Here is a 19,709-nt window from a genome sequence, read left to right as displayed (position 1 = left end):
CCCTTGTTCTCCTTGCACTACCCAGAGCCGTACTGCCCTGGCTGCACTTGCTCAGAGCATTGCTGCCCTGTTTTACCCTCCCCTTTCCATTGCACTTCACCCCCTCCCTTTCCCCTTGCACTTCTCATTCTCGCACTTGCACAATGTGAAAGACACAAGGCCGAGTAAGATCGTTTGTCTTGTCCTCCCTCTGTCTTCCCTCCTTGTCTTGTCACGACTAGAAACACTTTAGTACAGGCGCGTTATAAATGACTTATCATATAATATATCCTATCATATCATATCCATGTAGGTGATGGTGTGCGTAGCTATCTACGTAAGCCTAATATCCAGTTTTCCCATTCTTAAAATAATAGATGTGGAAGGTAACAGAGCTGCAATATTGTATCTAAAACCCAAGCAGGGAGGGCTTGGTCTCATTTGTTGTGTCAACTAAAAACTCAATATTATACCTGGGCTCTTCTAAACAACACCTTGGCATCTATGCTGGAGGGGAAATGAAAATGTGCAGGATAATTGTTCCAGTTTTCAAACATAAGGGGTAACGCATGCACTTCTGCTTTGGAATAGGGAACAGTCAATAGCGGATACTCTCCTGTAAGAATGGACAGGAAACTGCATTAACAACGTCCTTCCAATTTTTGTGATTTAGCGGCCTCAAAAAATTAAAAAGATACTCCAACCTGAAAATAATTAGAATAGCCTCATTCTACCCTTGTCTGATATCGCACAGGTATTAGGCTCTCTCATTTTGCAAAATGTTGCAACTCCTCACCCCTTTCTTCTATTGCTAAACCTGAGGGCCTAGTTTCTACAAACTAAGCATATGACATTCAGGGTTTTGGACCGTGTTATTGTTCCATGGATGGGGTGCTCTCGTTCATCACGTGTTTGGCGGGCACTATAATTCTTGCAGATTTCTTCCACCACGAACCAGCGACAATTTCAGAATTCTTGTTATTTGTTCATTATGAAGTGCTCAAACCTTAGGGCAATACAGCTAGAGAACGGTCAATAGAGAATGCAGCCTCCATATTAGTCTGACAGAAACTGATGAAACAGGTGAGTTTGGAGGGATTTGCTAAATTTGCTCAGATTGGATTTGGTTCTGAGGGAAACAGAGAGCGTATTCCAAAGCCTTGAACCATGAACAGAAAAGCTTCTTCCACCAGCCAAGTTTAGCTTTTTTCTTGCTGGGGTAAAACGCATACATGTAGAAGCATGACGTGGTCGATTGGTTGGGTCATCAATCAGCCTACTCACTAGATATCTTGGAGTCTAACCATAAATGACTTTGTGGACCATGGTCATGATTTTGAAAGAGATCCTAGCCAATACCGACAACCGGTGCAGATGATGCAAGGCTGTGGTAATGTGAGTATGAAAGGGGAGGTTCAACACAATTCTTGCAGTGTTTTTTTGAAGGATCTGTAGTTATGGCCAAGTGATTTGGAGAGACCAGCATTGAGTGAGTTGCAGTAGTCTAACTTTGAGCCAATTATGGTGCAAGTGATTACTGTTATGTTATGTTAGTTAAATTTATAATGTGCACGTTCACCAAAAGGCTTCTTGGTGTGAGGATATTCACTGTAGCGCCAACTATACTGGGACTAACAAAAAAGCAGAGTTGTAAGTAAGCAGCAAGAGTGCAAGTGGCTCATAGTCTGTCTCAATGTTAAAGGAAGACCATTCCATAGCTTACTGGCAGCCACCAAAAAAACCTGACCGCCGACTCTTTGAAGACGAAATCTGGGAACCACGACCAAAGTCATTGCTGGACCGAAGTGGCTGGCAGGTAATATACGGTGTGAATTTGTCCTTTAAGAAAATCAGCACCAACCCAGTAGTCTGCCCGGGGAACAAGACCCAGGCGGTAAGTTACCGCCTGGGCCGTCACTTTACCACCATGGCGTAAACTACGTTTACGCCATGGTGGTTGGCGGACTTACCGCCCCATTCCGACCTTGGCGGGGCGGTAAGTCCCCAATCCCCATTTACCCTTCCCCATTCCCATTTTTGCCCCATAGGGCATAATGGGAGTGGGGAAGGCGTTAATTACGCCACCGTAAATTACGGTGGCGTAATTAACTCCATGGTCCCTTAGCGCCATGGATTTTAACACCCGCTAAAAGCGGGTGTTAAAAGCTCCATGGCGCTAAGGGACCTCGTAATTGGCGGTAAGGGGTCGGCGCAGCTAACGCTGGCGTAAACCCCTTACCGCCAGGGTCGTAATGAGGCCCAGAGTGTTAAAGACTATTTTTTGTTTCTCCGGGAGCCAGTGCAAAGAATACAGTACTGGACTGATATGAGAACCGTAAGATGTGGCTTTGGCTGTCCGAGCAGCCAGGTTCTGAAGCAGTTGAGGACAATGAATCAAGCCAGAAGGCTGGGCCAAATATAGGGCATTGCAATAATCCAACCTGCTGGAAATTAGGGAGGCCACGACTAGAGGGCGAATAGAGGAGGAAGGAACAGGCAAAACCCTCAGAAGAACCCTCAATAGAAAGTGCTCCGTCTGACACACTGCACTTACCTGTGATGCCATAGATAAGGAAGCAGCAAAATAGACCCTAAGATTTTTCACTACCGTCATTGGAATAGGAAACTCACCCAGTGAAGATGGCCAAAAAGCAGAAGACCAGGAACACGATTCAGAAGAAGCACCCACCACCAGAACCTCTGTCTTGTCCCCATTAAGTTTGAGCCAATTGGCACTCATCCAGTCACCCACCACTGCCAGGCAGTCACAAAAACGAGATGACACCTCCTCCCGGTCCCAATGTAAGCGCACCAGTATCTGAGTGTCATCCGCATAAGAGTAACACCTGAAGCCGTGATAGTGAAAACAGAGGCAGCAAATAGATGTTAAATAACATCGGGACAAGGCAGAGCCCTGGTGGATGCCACAGGACAGAGAATAGAGAGAGGAGAGAAAAGAAGTTAAAGATACTGATTGGTCCTGTTTGTCAAAAAAAGGTAAACCACGCCAGGAAAGGTTTGAGATGCCGATGGAGGCCAGGTGGGATATGAGAATGGGGTGGTCAACAGTGTCGAAGGCCGCTGATAGATTGAGTAAAATCAGGGCCCCCACACCACCTCCATCGACCAACTTGGCCATGTCATCCTTCACTGATACTAAGACACACTCGGTGCCTCTCCCACGGCGGAAATCAGACTGAAATGGGTCAAGCACAGAAGAAGACTCAAGAAACCCAGAAAGAAGTAAAGATATTAAAGCCTCAAGAACTTTTATGAAAAAGGGAAGCACGGAAATAGGACGAAAATTAGACAGAACAGAAGCATCCAGTGATGGCTTCTTTAAAAGAGGCACCACAATAGACTGCTTAAGCTCTCTAGGAATAAGCCCTGAACAACAAGACTGGTTTACAGCCTGAGTCACCAAAGGAATCATCTCAGGCAGATAATCCTTTAGACCAAATAGGGGAACAGAACAGGGTCCGAAGGAGCTGCAGATTTTAAATGAGAGAGAGCCTCCAGCACGGCCTTCTCAGTGAATACCGGAAAGGTAGCTCAGCCAGAAGTAGCTAGCTGCCTACGACAATCAGCAGCCAAGGTAGGGCTAGCCTGAGAGAGCTTAATAGAACCACGAATGTTCTCAATGTTGGAGTGAAAAAGCTCAGAAAGTGCATCAGGGAGGAGCTGTCGGCCAAAATTGAGCGCTAGATGAGAAAGATTAAACAACAGCGAAACGCTCCTTCGATTGAATGAGTGCCATTTTAATCTTATGTGTAAATAATTTCTGTTTGGCTAACTTAATAGCCAAATTATCATTTCTAGAAAGTGAAACGAAGGTCAGTTTGTCACAGGAACTGTAGGAGGAGCGCCACGTACGCTCAGCTTGATGCAGCCCCAATTCCGCCACTCTCAGTTCTTCCGTAAAGCACAAAAATAAAGGTACGAGGGCAATTGTCTACCGTGTGCATCCGGTATCAAGCAATTTACGAATTAGCTCCCAGAATTCGAATGTCTATCAGGGCCGAGAATACCAGCCGAGCAGGAGGATAAAATAGAGAGGGATAGAGAATCCAGGAGACACGCTCAGAAGAGGTGCTCATGCCTGTCCATGCTCCCCTGATACAAGAGTAGTTTGATACAAGGGGAGTTGTTGATCGAGCAAGGCAAGTAGATCTAGGACCTATGAATAAGGGCGAAGTGTCAAGCAATGCATCTCGCCTGCGCTGTGTACTTGTATAGCTTCCTGATTTCCTTGCAGTTGCTTCCATGTTGGTGCGTTGAATGGTGTCATACATGTAATAATGCCCAGAAACTCATCCCTCGAGCCACCCATCAAAGGCAAAAGCAGAAAAGGGGCAAAACGAGGGAAGGCTCTTTGCGGCACCTGGCATCACCTGTTGATTAATTTGAGGCAGAGATGGTGCGAAAACTGGCGGTGCAGTGGTAGTACATCGGATGAACTGCTGGGACACCATGAGATGATAGGTGGAAACAAGTATGGCAGGAGATGTGGTGGATAATAATGAGACGGGTTCTGCACAAGGCAGGAGGGACTGGAAGACTGAGAGTGACTGAGTAGGGAGCCAGGACAGGAAAAAGAAAACAGGAGAATGTTCATAGAACAGGTTGAACAAAAGCAGAGGCACCATGTGACAAAAACAGGCCAACTAGAAAGGAGTGTTGAGACACATCTGTGCAGTGTCCCGCAGGTGTTTTTATTACCAGCAGAATCAAGTCCTACTGCCGATTTCCAGTGTCCCAGTTGTCATGGAGATATCAGAAGACCTTTAGGGCATGTGCGCATAAGGTAGCCAAGGGACCTCCGCACATTAGTCTTCTAAGCATCATGGTAGTGCCATTCTCCGCCTGCATCCACCAAGCCATAGGTAAGCACTGGGCTCTGAGGCACACCATGGGTCGGGGTGTGTCACGAAGACACCTCAGGTAAGTTGGTTGAAGCCATGGCGAAGGCCATCCATGCCTTGTCCACCTGGAGGAGGTGGCTATCCAGCACTTGTGCAACCTTATTCTCCTGCCTGCAGGGAACTGGAAGGCTGTAGTTGAAAGCCATCCACCTGTAACATTAAAGGTACCATAGAAAAATCCATGGCAGAAGGGTTCAGAATATCAAATAACTGAAAAAGGACAGTAATGGAAGGATGGGATTCCTAACACCAACTGTGAGACCCTGGTACTTGAGGGACCCCTTGTGAAGCCATTGTCCTAGAAGGACCATTTGTGAAGTGAAGGCCCAGGAGGGACTAATTGTGAAGCCCAAGTCCCTGAGGGGCCCATTGTGAATCTGAGGTAATTCAAGGATCACTTGTTAAGATAAGGCCCAGACAGTTGTGAAGATCAAGTCTTTGAGGGGCTAATTGTGACACTGCACCACTTGAGGGACCTGTTGTGTGGCATACCTAAGATAGGGTTTAGTCGATAGTTTACTATAAGATACACTACATATCTGTGCTGAGACTCTTGTGCATGGTTAAAGAAGCCATACTATGAAGTTGTGAAGTGGGTAGGTGTTTATCCAACCCAGAAAACCATGCATTTGCCAGAATAAAAGAGAGGCACCACTCTCATGTACTCTGCCTCTCCACACCCCCATGTGATTAGCTGTTATCTCCCCGATGGAAGGAGATTTGGAACTATTAACAGTTCCATCAGACCTCCCTCCATTCCTAGTTTAAACCTACCATGCAATTGGTGGATTCCAATATACTGCTAGGATACAGATGATGATTCCTTTTGCATGGAATAGTAGCATTCCTGTGCTTTGCATAATTCAAAAAATGGGTTTGAATCAGGCATGATTTTGACATTGGAAATACTAGTTAGTTTCAACAAGAGACCTTCATAAATGAAATAAGAACGCATTGCTGCCAGGCTCTTTTCGAACTGTAGCAGACTCATTTGATTATGACATTTTACCTGACCTTTACCTTTAGGTAATAATAATGTCAGAGGTATCAATGAACATCATGGATACTATTAGAATAGGTTCCTACTGCCGATGGGCTCTTAAAGAAAAGTAATTCAAAGAGGATGCTACACAGCTGCCCAGATGCACAAATGACGCTGCATGCAAACTTGTGTCTTTCGAGCTGCTGGTGTGTGTTTGAACTGTTAACAGCAGAAGTATACAAGTATCTCTTAAATGAATTACATTGATTTAATTAACTTACTGCCTGAGCCATAATTCATTTCAATGTAACCCCTGATGCCACCTTTGAACTGCAACGCATCCATAGAAAGCCTCTGTTTGGCAGAGCATACTTTCCTTGCAGAAAACACCTTTTCTTTTTGTTACAAATATGAAGACAACTAGGAGCATAGATCTTTTCACATGGCAGTCTGCCACATACAACCAAAGTTGTAAAGAAATTCACAGGTTCCTTGTCAAGTTAAAGAAAGACATCAAAGTCCTCTATATGGTACACGATTCCATGAACGTTACCTCTCTAAACTGTTACTCCTCCATTAGCTTTCTTAGACAACCTTTGTCCACTTTCAAGAACAACCCAAATTCATAAATAATACCTTACATGGTAATGGTAATGTTTACTTGTATCGTGCCTATACACAAGTCAAGTTTTTCAAAGCACTCAAGGAGGGTGGGAACATGTGGGAAAAACAACAGTCGTTCAGAGCTCTTGAAATTCTGAAACGATAATAGTCTGAACAGGCAGAGTAAGTGCATGTAATACAATTAGCAGTTGAGATAACAGCAAATAGATCTGACAATGAGTCCGCAGTTTTTGCAAGTGCAATTAAGGAATGAAGAAGGGGTGAACAGACAGAAGATCTTCAGGCAAGGTGCATTTGGATTGTGCAAGTCCACAGATGGTTACAGGGGAGGGGAGATGGAGGGCGGGGGGACATGACCTGGGGGGTCCAAGTGCACCCAGTCGATGGAGACAAGGGTAAGTGCAGAGAGAGCCACTCTCTTGGGTCCTTGCTAAAGCGCAGTGATGATGAGGTGAGTGCAGGGCCTGGAGGCGAGTGCGAGAGGACGGGCAGGAGTGCCAGGGACCTGTGAGACTCATGCTTTTGCATTTTTCTCAACAGAACCTATATCATTAAATACTGGGTCTGTCCTCCAAGATGTGGATGGGCATTGTCAGCATAGGATCATCTATGTCTGCTAAACCTCACTTCTTCCCGACCATTGAAGCGTACACAGTAGCTAATGCCAGGATATCTGGAGAAGGTAGTCCATATGATCCAGAGGGCCCACATGCGTTGATGCCATCCTGGGGACAACAGCCCATGAAACCATAGTAACATAACAAAGGGTTAAGGTAGCATAGATGCTATTCACAAAAACCTAAAGACATAGTGATGTCATCATCGTTATTTTATCCATAGACATACTTTTGGAAGTTAGTATATTAGTGCCATGCCATAAATCCTCCTGTATAAAAATCCCTTAGAGGGAAAGAGAATAAGAGCCATCGGCTACTGCTTTATCTGAAACAATTCTACCACCAGACACAAGCTGGGTGTCATCCCTAAATGACCTTTACTGAATTGACATTTAGATATCACTTTGAAGTTGGTGTATTTCTTGGATAGTACTTTTTCTTTGGCTAACTGGGTTCTCTGTTGTTTGATCATTCTTATATTTTGTTGAAACTGATCAAATCCAGCTTGTGAATCCCTAACTGTTATAAGCACCCTGCGGAGGGGCGGGGGGAGTCAAACAGTCAGGAGGCTAGTAAAGTGGGCTGAAACTGGTGATCTCAGCCTGCATTCCAAGTCGCCTAAGGGCTGGTTCGGCCACCCGCCATCTTCCCCCACCCTCTGTTCCTTTTTTAAAAAAATTCCCCCCTCTCCACTTACCTGATGGCTGTGGGACGAATGCTGCCGCCAGGCTGCTGCTGCGTCTTCCGCTCCACTTCGGTTTGGTCAATTTGGACATGGAAGAGGGGCTCCGTACGGAGCCACACCTTGCCATTCCACGGTGGCCATCTTTGAACAGTCTTTTTATTCTGTGCATGGGATGCCGCGAGACGACCCCTTCACAGAACGAAAATACTTTAAATTAGCCCCATCTCAGCCCATGGGACAGGTGCTAATAGCATTAAGAACCTGCTCCAAGGGCTTGAACGTGTGGGAACATCCTGAGGCCCTCCTTAAATTCCCTGACTTCGCTTGGACCTTTAACTCAGGCCACCAGGCTTTTGTCACCCATTCCAGCCCTTGGAACGGGTGCTTAACACCATATGATGAGTTTTGGCCCTGTTTCCTGGCTTTCTTTGAGTGGCATTTTCATAGTCATAATGGCTGTTGTAAATGGTGTGATCATTTAATTTACTCTTTTATTTGTTATGTGTCTCTAACCACGACTATGATTGTCATTAATATTGAAACATTCCCTTTTAGGTAGTATTGTTTCGCTTCTCTGAACACTTTCAATTCATTGTATACTGCTTCCAAAGAGACAGTGTTGTTTTGTACTGATGCCTGGTTGTTACCCAGGGCCTCTTTCCTTTCCATTGTATATGTCTTGCTCTTGCTGATCACTAACTTGTTGAATGAGTGTACATTCTGCTGCGCAGAGTCGTTTGAGCAGCTTCTGTGATTGGGTTCAAGTAAATGTCCCTTTCACCGAATCTGGCTTCCACCATCTTGAGGCGGGGGAAAAGATAGGCAATAGGGATGGTTCAAACCTTGGCCCACATGCCATTATCAAGTGTGGAGGAGTGCAGTATAGAATCACTGCATAGGTAATGGCCCTAGTTCAGGAATTTTAACAATATGCTCTGGAACTGCAAATGAGCCTCTTGTCGAGCTGAGGGTGAAAACACTGTGGGGCCCCTTATGAAATATTTCTGTTGCACTGAATGGGAATTTTCTTAACACAAAATATCGGAAGAACCCCATCCAATGTGTTTGGCAATAGCTCAACCATCATTGGCAATAGAGTGATAGTTCCTTTTGAATCCTAAACCCAAAAGAATTTAACAGAATAAAAATGGATCTCTCATTTCTGGCCAGAAGACTTTTCTCCAATCCTTAATAATAACATAAAAAACTGTATAGGACGTGTCCCTAAGAAGGTACTCTGGCCAACCTGGATCTTTGAAGCTGTCTAAGACAGTAATTCCTCAAAATAAATGATATGATATGATATAATATGATAGTTTATTTATAAAGCGCCTATACACAATATGTTTCAAAGCGCTTCAAGGCAAGGAAGGGAAAAGGGGAAAATACAATGACATTCTTACAGGCCATGAACAGTAAGGGTGTGAAATTAACTATCGTACTCAGCCTGACGACATTTCAGATAGTGCAAGAGCTAAGACATAGATAATGAAGGGAGAGGGGCGATTGGGAAGGAAATGGAAACAGATAAGCGGCTACTGTACTAGGTCTGACGACATTTCTGGTAGAGCCGGAGGAAAACAAAAGGTGAGGGAGAGGGGTGCAGAAAGGGAGGGGAGGAACAAAACAAGCCACTTTCGTACTACGCCTGATGACATTTCAGATAGAGCTCCAGGGTGGGGGTGAGAGGGAACAAGTAAGGATAGGGGGAGGAGACAGGCGAGGTTGCTATCATACTAGGTCCAGGGACAATTATGATATAGTAAGTGCATAGAAGAAAGTAAGGGGAGAAGATAGGAAAAGGAAGAAAGGGAGAGGAGGAGAGAACAGAGTGTAAGCAGTCAAAAAGAGTGTGGAGAAGCAAGAGGGGAGAGCAAAGACAATTTCAGAAAGGATGCAGAGGAAACACAAAGTGAACATATCTGGTTATTTTCAGGAAATACAAATAACCACTCTGGGCAGTATCAGAAGTACTGTCAAATCGAGAGCAATCCATTATTGGGGTCACTGCTTATCAGATAATCTGACCATAGACACTGTCTAAAGCTTCATTTTGGTTCATTCTCAGTAACAATGGCTGCACCCATCTGCTGCCTCATCTTCACATCACATTAGAGTGTTTACCTTGTACACATCATGTGAACCAATGATGGCATCGAAAAGTGTGTAGAGGTCATTGAGGAGGTCCACCACCTCGATGGGCTCACTCATAGCCGAGATGGTGGTGAAGCCCACGATGTCACTGAAGTAGAGTGTCACCTGGTCAAAGTACTCTGGCTCTACCGGAGCACCAGTCTTCAGGGCTTCTGCCACAGACCTGCAGAAGGAACAGAAACAAGACCCGGGGAGGAAGGGATGAAACAAGTAAAATAAGTTATCCGGCAACAGTAGAGGATGATGAGGAAAATATAGAGAAGAAGAAGAAAAGAGAGAAAGGGCCCATTGAATAGTAAGAAGTGGAGGAACAAGATGAGACGAGTGAGGGTATAGAAAGGAAAGATGCAATGAGAAAGGGAAAACATAAGATATAAGAGAGAGAAAAAAGAGGCAATGCTGGGAGAAAAGTGAAAAGAGGGGAGAATGATTGTGGGATATGAGAGAGATATTTTTAGATAGAAGTAACGTATCATGGAAGATAAGGAGAAGCATAGAAGGTGATGCAGATAGAGAGAGAGAGGGTAGCACGGGGGCATTCAGAGTGTGAGAAAAAGCAAAGTGAACAAAGTATTCCCCATTTCCATGCCATTGTCCACCTTTCTCTCACTGTTCCATGCTCTCAGAGTCTCCTCCTTCTTCAGGCTTTTCTTCCTTTACCGAATTACTCTCTCTCCTTTAACTAACTTCTCTTCTCCCAATCTCATTCTCTGTATTCATGCCTTGTCAGATTTTTTTCTTCCCTTCTGCTACCCTCGTCCATCTTCTTTATTAAGCACTCTGCTTGTCTTTTTTCATCTCTGCCCCCTTTTACCCTCAATTCCTTTCAACTGCCCTATTCTTTCCTTTCAAATTCCTCATCAGCCCTGGCATTTGCTAATCCAGCTCAACCAATCTCCTCTTTATCTATGTTCATTACACTTTCTCTCTTTTTCCTGCTTCTACAGTCTCCACTTCCACTCGTCCCATACCGCCACCTAAGAATGATTGTCAGAAGTGAACTCACGGAGGTAGCATCTGGGTGAGGAGCCGGTCTGTCTTCTGCTTCTCAATCTCCAGCTCTTCCGTCCGCTCCCGGATCAGGTCCTCCAGATTGCTTGAGTACTGCTCCAGCATCCTCAACATTGAATCAATGATATTGGTCTTCCGACCCTTGTTGATGTTCTTGAACTGCTCAAAGAGATAAACACTGTATGAACAAGAGAAGGGTGTAGAAGAGCAGGCACTAAGACCCATTGATTTCCTCCTTTGAACTTCTAGTTTGGTCCTAAAGCGTGGAGCATAGAGGGAACTGTGAATCTAAGAAGGGCAATAGACAACCCTCAGGGCCCCTTGCATTCATATTCTGACTCTGGGAAATTTAACATGCATGAATGGAGGAAGAAATACATGCCAGACAGTATGGTATGGACCAATGGATGTGAAATGTGAGGGAGGCTACCTGTGATCTCCCGTGCATTGTTCTGCTGATATATTTCACAGATCGAGTTCCCTATGTTCTATGAAGACAGTCATGAAGCTCCAGTCACCAGAACAAGTCTTTGCTCCTTTATGCAAAGTTAGTTACTTCTGGGATAATTTTGTATGACCTGTAATTTACCTAGAGTAGACCATAACTTGTGTGCCCACAATCATTTTGATACAGATACAATTCTAATTGTTTTTATGAAGCAGTGTAAGTCAGGCATGGAAATCCAGGAATTCCTGGGTTTCCATGCCTGTTTACACACCCTAAAAAAGGTGTGGATCCAGACAAGACATTTCTTTTTCAGGACCCAAAACAGATGACTTCAAGGGGTTCCTTCATCTTTGTCCACATGAAAATTCAATGTGGGTGGATATCCATATAGTCTGGCTCTAACACCATGCTGCAGAGCAACCAAAATGGTACAATGGTAATTTACGGGCAGAGAAATTATGATCCATGCAGCACTATGCCAGAATCAAAATGTACAGTACTGCTCCAAGGAGAGCAGTGGGTCCAATAGCACGGAGAGATTGGCAAAGAGCACATATATAAACGTATAGATCTATTGTAAAGCAAACAGACAGGTATAGACTACACAGACTACATTGTCAGTCATCAACAAGGAAGACAAGCTTAAAAATACACAGTTTCTAGTAATTACATTGGAAAGCTTCAAAAGGGTTGTTGGAGATTGGTTACAGACAGTGGAAGATCCTACTCAGAGTGGGATATAAACATCATGTGTCACTGGTTCGGAGATTCTTATCTGAAGATTATCTGTGCAAGTATGGGTCAATGGTTTGGAAAGTCTTACCCAGTCAAATATTTACTTGAAGGTAGGCTATTTATAGGTTGGGGGCTTTCGAACATGTCAAAGTTCCTAACATTGTTTGGAATCCTCTACTGATGGAGAGCCTAGAGATCCTATTGATGGTGTACCCTTGGATTGAATCTTAGTCAAAGGCCTAGTTAAAGATCTCTTCAGTGCTGGGCCAATGGCTGGGTCTCCCTCACCTGACCAGAGATCTTCTCAATAGTAGACTGTTAGTTGAGATGCTGTCACCTGATCCAAGATCTGAACAATGATTATTACACTTGGCTAGTTGGCAGCCACACACTTGATGTGACCTCATCACCTGTTCAAAGATTTAATCAATGGTGGCCTACTCATTGGGGACTCTTTCACACAGTGAATGATGGATGGTTTTGATGATGAGCCTTTGGATCAGGGAATCTCACCTGGTCAAAGATTTCATCAATTGTAGGTCGTCGTTCTGGCTGCTCACTCCAGCACTGCTTCATCAGCTGCACACACTCAAGGGGTGCCTGGTCTACAGAGACAGAGGGACGGCAGAGTGGAGGTGGCTTCCGCACCTTCTTGATGATTTCTAAAAGACCAGGGAAGGACACAGAGAGAAGGAGACACACCAATCTCTAGTCAAGTCTATGAATCCATGTAGAAACATTGTAATAAATAGGTGAACTATCCAAAGCTCAGTCGATAAAATGCTCACTGGTGTGCAGCATCAGAACCAAATCAAAATCCTAAATTTACTTGAAAGGCCAATGTTATTTAGCATCAGTAATGTGGTGGGTCTTGTACTAGTAGCCCTGCAGGACAGCACATCAAGTCATTCTTTGTGGCACAGATAAAAAAATGGGGCATGGGCGGTTTTCCAGGCCCATACTCTGCGCTCCTGTAAGTTTCATCTGGCTCTCAAATCTCAGTCCATTTCTCACTACTTATTGGGGGAAACCTCCAAGGTGTCTCACTCGCTAGTCCCCAGAGATCTGCCATCCAGGTGGCCAGGACACAGCCATCGCTATTGGATCCAGTTCCTGGGGATGGACTAGTGGGGGAGGATCACCTGGATGAGGGATCTTCGGGGAGTGGATGTGGGATTCCCTTCCTTATCACACCTTTTCCCCATCCTATCCCGTAGGATATTTTAAAGCTCTACCCCACCCCTTTTCCAACACATTTTCTTACACCGTAAAAGACAACACACTTACACCAGAGCCGTTTATCTGACATGTCCCAACACAAAGGTCAGGCAGAGTCAGGCAATTGACAACAACTACACACACCTGACAGCGCTTTCCCTTCCCCACAGAGATACAAGGTGGAGCACAAGAGCACACTACGAGCAAGGCTGAACGCACGAGGAAGCAGCCAGTACGAACCAGCAGTTCAAACAGAGGAGGAAGGTGGCGAGACCTAAAAGGACAAAGAGGAGGGAATTGCCCTTGCCCTTTTCAACTCAGGCCTGCAAAGCCTCCGAAAGAGGAATCATAAGACCGGGAAGTCCAGCTGCTGGTGTCAACGGTGCACAGGGTCCTCCCGCGCTGATATCCAAAGCAAGGAGCAGCGCGTGCCACCGTGGTGTCGTCCTTGGCTCCCGAGGCACGAAACTCCAACATTTCAGCACATCCGGTGAGTTGGAGAGTACTGATAGGAAACTGAACTATGCTGGGCCCAACGTTGCAAGTGGCGACATTATATGAACTGGTGGACAAAGAACATGTGTACTCGAACTCTAAAAGAAACCTGAATAAGGGTCCAGGTGCTGAGTGGTCCAGCGCTGAGTGGGCACTCATTCCAATGACTATGGGCCTCATTATGATTATTGTGGAATGGGTTTAACGGCGCCGGTAATGGAGCTGGCGCCGTTAAACCCACTCCGCAATATTACGAGGTTCCCTCGCGGGACCCGCTGTGGACATCTGCTTTATCCAAACGTCCATAGCGGGTTCCTCGAGGGAACCAGGGAGCTAACAACGGGCCCATTATGAGTGGGCCCGTTGTTAGCTCCCTCCCCATGCCCACTGAGCCCTAGGGGCTCAAATGGGAATGAGGAAGGACTGGGCCAGGTTCCCTGAAGGAGAATTACCGGGCACTCGAAACTCGGAATGGCCCATACAGGGAACCCGGACACGGTTTTGGAGGCAGCCATGGCGCCAATAGCACCATGGCTACCTCCAAAGTTGTAATGAGGCCCTCTGACTGGAACTTTCTTTGTAGGTTTTTTTAAACTACAAGAACCAAGAGGCCTTGGGGGAAGGCCGGTGTGAGTTGTCAAAGGGGTCAAACAAGGGTCAAGCAAAATCCCTTGTACAATTGAAAGTCTTTGACACGCTGAGAAGCAAAGTGAATTGTGTGAACAAGAACTGTACATAGCCTGACTAGGGCTGAGACCCAGATTTAGGTAGAGGGAAGAACCTAAGGGGTCTAAAGAGACTGGGCCTCATTATGAGTTTGGAGGCATCCATTGAGCTATTAGCTCCATGGCTGCCTCCAAACCGGGCTCTGTTGCCCTGTTCCTGCAATGAGGAATAAATGGGTCATTCCGACATAGGAGGACCCGGTAATTCCTCCTTGCAGGAACCATTCCCCATTCCCTTTTGAGCCCCCACAGGGCTCAATGGGAATGGGGATGGAGGTAATAACGGGCACATTACAAGTGTCCCGTTGTTACCTCCCTCTTCCCCTCGCGGGACCCGGAAAGTCCCGCAAAAGGAACCTCGTAATCGGCCCTGACGGAATTCCAAGGGGAAAGTTAACGAGAGTGAATCCCGTACTGTGATAAAGCCAGGTGAACTGTGTAACTGGCAAGAGTGAACCTGGCTTAGGGATGCCTAGGTACTGGGGTGAAGAATAAAGCACCTGAGAATGTTGTGTTGACAAGGTGAACCCGACCGAGGGGTGTCCACACTGAAGGTTTGATGAACTTGTGATTGAAAGGCTGTAGTGAACCTGACAGAGGGAGACCGACATTGAGAGAAGGATCAAAGCCCGGCACAGGGAGATCCTAATGCGAAGGGTAATCACCCAAACTGGAGGATTTATGATTTATTAAAGGAACATTTTGTTTGTTTTGGCACTTCAGGCCCTCTGAGGCAAGAGACTGGGCCTCATTACACGGTAGGCGGTAGCCATGGCGATATTAGCGCCGTGGCTACCCCTTACTGCCTTCTGGGTCCGGGTAGGCGATATGGGGACTTACCGGGTCATTCCGACCCTTGGGGACCCGGTTAGTCCCCATGCCAATTACCATTCCCCATTCCCATTCGAGCCCCCATAGGGCTCAATGGCAATGGGGAAAGAGCTAATAACGGTACCGCTATTAGCGGTACCGTTATTTGCTCGGAAGTCCCTCAGCGAGCGAGGGACCTCGTAGTAGGGCGGTAGGGGATTACCGGCACCAATGCCCTTACCGGTGCCGGGAATCCCTTACCGCCATCCGTGTAATGAGGCCCACTGTGTGTAAAAGAGACTTGGCCCAGACGGATTCACAAACAAATTTTATAAAACTTTCGCAGAAGAACTCACACCGCATCTCACAAAACTATTCAACATCCTATGGGAATCGGGATCGGTTACACCATCTATGGCTGAATCATACACAACCCTAATCTTAAAACCCAGAAAAGATCCGGCAGACTGTGCTTCCTATCGGCCCATAGCTTTGCTCAATACTGACGTCAAGCTCTTCAGTAAAATCATAGCGCGTCGTCTGGGGGAGGTATTACCTACATTAATAGATAGAGATCAGACAGGCTTTATTCAGGGCCGAGCGACCCATGACAACATTCGGAGAGCAATAGATCTAATAGCCCTGGCCCTCTCCATACCAGGCCCTCTCTCCCTGTTATCCCTAGACGCCCATCGGGCCTTTGACAGCATGTCATGGGACTACTTACACTTAGTCCTGAAGGGCTTTGGTTTTGGTTCGCAATTCTATAAGTTGATCTTGGCCAACTTCCGGATCCCCTCCACCCAAATTCGAGTCAACGCTCATTGGACACCACGGATACCGCTTGCCAGAGGGACCAGGCAGGGGTGTCCCCTATCACCTCTGGTTTTTGCTATAGCAATGGAGCCACTAGCCCAACATATCCGTCTACACTCCGAAATCCAAGGGTTCAAGGTAAAGGATCAAAATCACAAAGTCGCGCTATTTGCGGACGATGTGCTCTGCTTTTTGAGAGAGGCTCAGACCTCGGTCCCCCCGCTCATGACCCTGCTTGATAGATTTGCGCAGATCTCGGTCTTCTCAATAAACATGGCCAAATCAAAGGGGCTGAATCTATCTGAAACACCCGAGGTACTAAATGCCTTACAGAATACATTTTCCCTTAGGTGGGTAAACTTCAAAATAACATATGTGGGGTTGCACTTAACTCCTAATTATTCTGGATTGATGAGGGCCAATATTCCCCGCTAATAACAGAAGCAAAGGAATCTCTACTAAAATGGGCTCCCCAGGAGATTCCATGGCTGGTGCGCATAACAGCAGTTAAAATGACCTTGCTACCCCGATCCTTTATGCATTTCAGGCGCTCCCAGTCCATATTCCAGAGCGGGACTTACAAGATTTGCAGAAAGAGATATGCCGATTTATCTGGCAGTGCAAAACACCCAGAATTCAGCGCAAGATCCTCATCAGAGGTAGGCAGCTTGGAGGCTTAGTGCTCCCCTCCATTTTAAGATACTATCGAGCATCTCAAATCGCCCCCATCCTGTGTTGGGCTATTCAAGAGAATCCCCCCAAATGGCAGGACATAGAGAAACTATTCGCCAGGGCTCCTCTCTCCCACCTCCCTTTCCTACCGCGGGAAGTACGGGCCTCTCAACATCCACTTCTCCCAACTACGAGCTCCACGCTTAGATGCTGGGATAGGCAGATCACCTTAAGGGGGATTGCCCCGGGACTGGGCCCCTTGACCCCGATCACAAAGAACCCTGCCTTCACTCCAGGGCTTCATCCTAGATCATACCGAAACTGGTCAGGAACAAAGACCCTGAGGCTGCAAGAGGTATTTGTCGACAATATCCCCTTGACCTTCATTCAATGTAAGGAGAAATTTAACCTCCCAGAAACCGAAAGGTTTAAATACATACAACTCAGGCACTGGGTCACCAACCCGTCCATTAAAAAGGCTGCCACCAGGCCTCCCACAGGCATAGAGCTAACTGCCGCAGAAGGACAATGTTCCCACAAAGTGGCAACATGCTACCGACTCCTAGAAATAGCTCCAGAGGAGGAAAAATTACCTTACATGTTAGCATGGGAGAAGGAGATGGGGAGGGAGATAGCTCCTGAATCATGACAAAGAATCTGGGACAGAACACATAAGTCTTCTACATGCACAACAGTTAGGGAATGCGCAATTAAAATATGCTATCGATGGTATTTCACGCCGCAGAGACGGCACACCATGAATGTAGACTACCCTGATGTTTGCTGGCATGGGTGTGGGGCTAAAGGAGACTTGGGATACATGCGGCGGCACTGCCCAATTATTCAGTCCTTCTGGTTGGAGATTCGATCCAAAATCAAGGACATCTGTGGATCCTTCCTCCCCATGGACCCATTAGTGATGGTGTTGGGTGACTCCCATGAGGACGGATCCTCTGCACAATCTTTTCCCAGAGTGCAGCTAATCACTCAACTACTAATGGCGCCCGCCTTACGCCCGCGCGATTCTGGAAAGAACCAGAGGGTCCCCACACTGCACACTGGTGGGTCAAGGTCTGGGAGCTTTTGGGAATGGAGAAGCTAACGGCAGCAATAGAGAACCGGACAGACAAATTCCGACATATTTGGGGCCCATTCCTAGAGCATGTGGAAGAAAAGGAACACATGTTCTTCCAACCAAGACTGGTTAAATACCTCCTTCAGCTTTGAATGGCTTAGAGTGAGGGAAGGACTGTATGGAACTTATACCAGAACGGGGGGATGATGCAGTGCACTGGGGGTAACACCTGGATCGTAGGGGGATGCTGGTGAAAAGACCTTTTTTTTTCTCTTTCTTTCTTTTTCTTCTTTTACTCTCTTTAACGAAGAACGCAACAGAACATACAGCTACAATAATACATCCCCAAGGGCATTTGCGAAATTACTAATAGAATCATAGTTGTTAAAATGAAATGTTAATGCTTTGTTATAAATTAATTGGTCACTGAGACAATTGCTGAAGTTTATAAAGCTGGCGAATTTGGATAGATTTGAATAATGTTGCCACTGTTTTATATCGGTAAGAAGTCAATTTGTATTGATGTTTCAATAAAAAGATTTTGACAAAAAAAAAAAAAGAGACTTGGCTACAGAAGTCCCTGATATTTGGAAACTTGTGCTGCCGAGGCCCAGGAGTGTGCTGTGCTCAGAGGTCCTGACGTGTCCCATGTTAAAAACGGGGGGAAGGGAGACCCCAGCCATACCATCCTGACTTATCATTTTCTGAACACTTCGTTCTTTTCTGGGGAACATTACCCCACGTTATTTTCTAACTAAGCAGTAAGGATTGGAAACAGTTTTTTTTTTAGTATAGGCCCTTTTTTATTTTGACAAGATGCCACTAGGACTGCCGTATTATTATTTGATGGTCGTAGCTTGTTTCCATCTTAGATTTAAGTTTAGATTAGGCTTTTTTCTCACCCATGTATACAGTTTAATAAACACTCTTGAACTGTGATCACTTGTGTCTGTATTTACTGTTGCCACCATGAGTTCCTTACATAATACATCAAGACATGGATAGATGGTCAGTGGGTGGTGGGGTGTTTGGTGTAAGCAGAACAGAGGACTGACAGTGCAAGTGTCCCTACATGGATTCATTTCTATTTACTGGTACATTCAGAACCCCCACCCTCAACTCATGTGAAGTACTTAAAGCATTAGTGTCTCAAGCAAGAAGCTTATTCAAAAACATTTTAAAATATATATTTTTCAAGAGAGCTTTATCAAACTAAGCAATTTCAGTGAAGAAAAAATGCTTCTATGATTACATTTTTCAGAGTGACTGTAGAAGCTAAATAAGATGTGCAGAATTCCACATAGATAGTATTCATTTGAAACACTCAGTCCAGGGGCCTCATTACACGGATGGTGGTATTAGCACATGGACCAAGGTGCTATTAGCACCTTGGTCCATGCCGGTAAAATACCGGCACCACCTTGGTGGAAAGGGGAATTACCGCCCCATTCCAAGGTTGGTGGGGCGGTAATTCCCCCTTCCACCACTGCCCTTCCCCATTCCCATTTTTGCCCCATAGGGCATAATGGGAATGGGGAAGGTTCTAATTACGGCACCGAAAATTGCGGTACCGTAATTAGCTCCCTGGTCCCTTTGCAGGTTGGTTTTTAACGCCTGCAAAAAGCAGGCGTTAAAGTCTCCAACCCGCAAAGGGACCTCGTAGTAAGGCGGTAAGGGTTAACGGTCACCGGTACCATTAACGGTGACCGTTAACCCTTACCGCCGTCTGTGTAATGAGGCC

The 19,709-nt window shown here is 45.8% G+C and overlaps 1 protein-coding gene across 5 annotated transcripts in view; it reads right to left on the bottom strand.

The window, feature by feature from the left end:
- LOC138567864 (retinal guanylyl cyclase 2-like) overlaps positions 1–19,709 on the bottom strand; it is a 419,705-nt gene that overhangs the window by 28,049 nt on the left and 371,947 nt on the right. For all 5 annotated transcript variants that reach the window (XM_069646359.1, XM_069646356.1, XM_069646366.1 and 2 more), the window contains 3 exons: positions 12,671–12,819; positions 10,970–11,133; positions 9,934–10,126 (listed from right to left, as the gene is read on the bottom strand). In XM_069646359.1, coding sequence (XP_069502460.1) covers positions 9,934–10,126; positions 10,970–11,133; positions 12,671–12,819 — 506 coding nt within the window. The remainder of the gene's footprint in view (positions 1–9,933; positions 10,127–10,969; positions 11,134–12,670; positions 12,820–19,709) is intronic.

The sequence above is a fragment of the Ambystoma mexicanum genome, chromosome 1p (assembly GCF_040938575.1).
Source record: "Ambystoma mexicanum isolate Mex_15411 chromosome 1p, UKY_AmexF1_1, whole genome shotgun sequence".
NCBI lineage: Eukaryota > Metazoa > Chordata > Amphibia > Caudata > Ambystomatidae > Ambystoma > Ambystoma mexicanum.
Note: the sequence above shows the minus strand (reverse complement) of the source record. Positions and strands in the feature narration are given on the sequence as shown.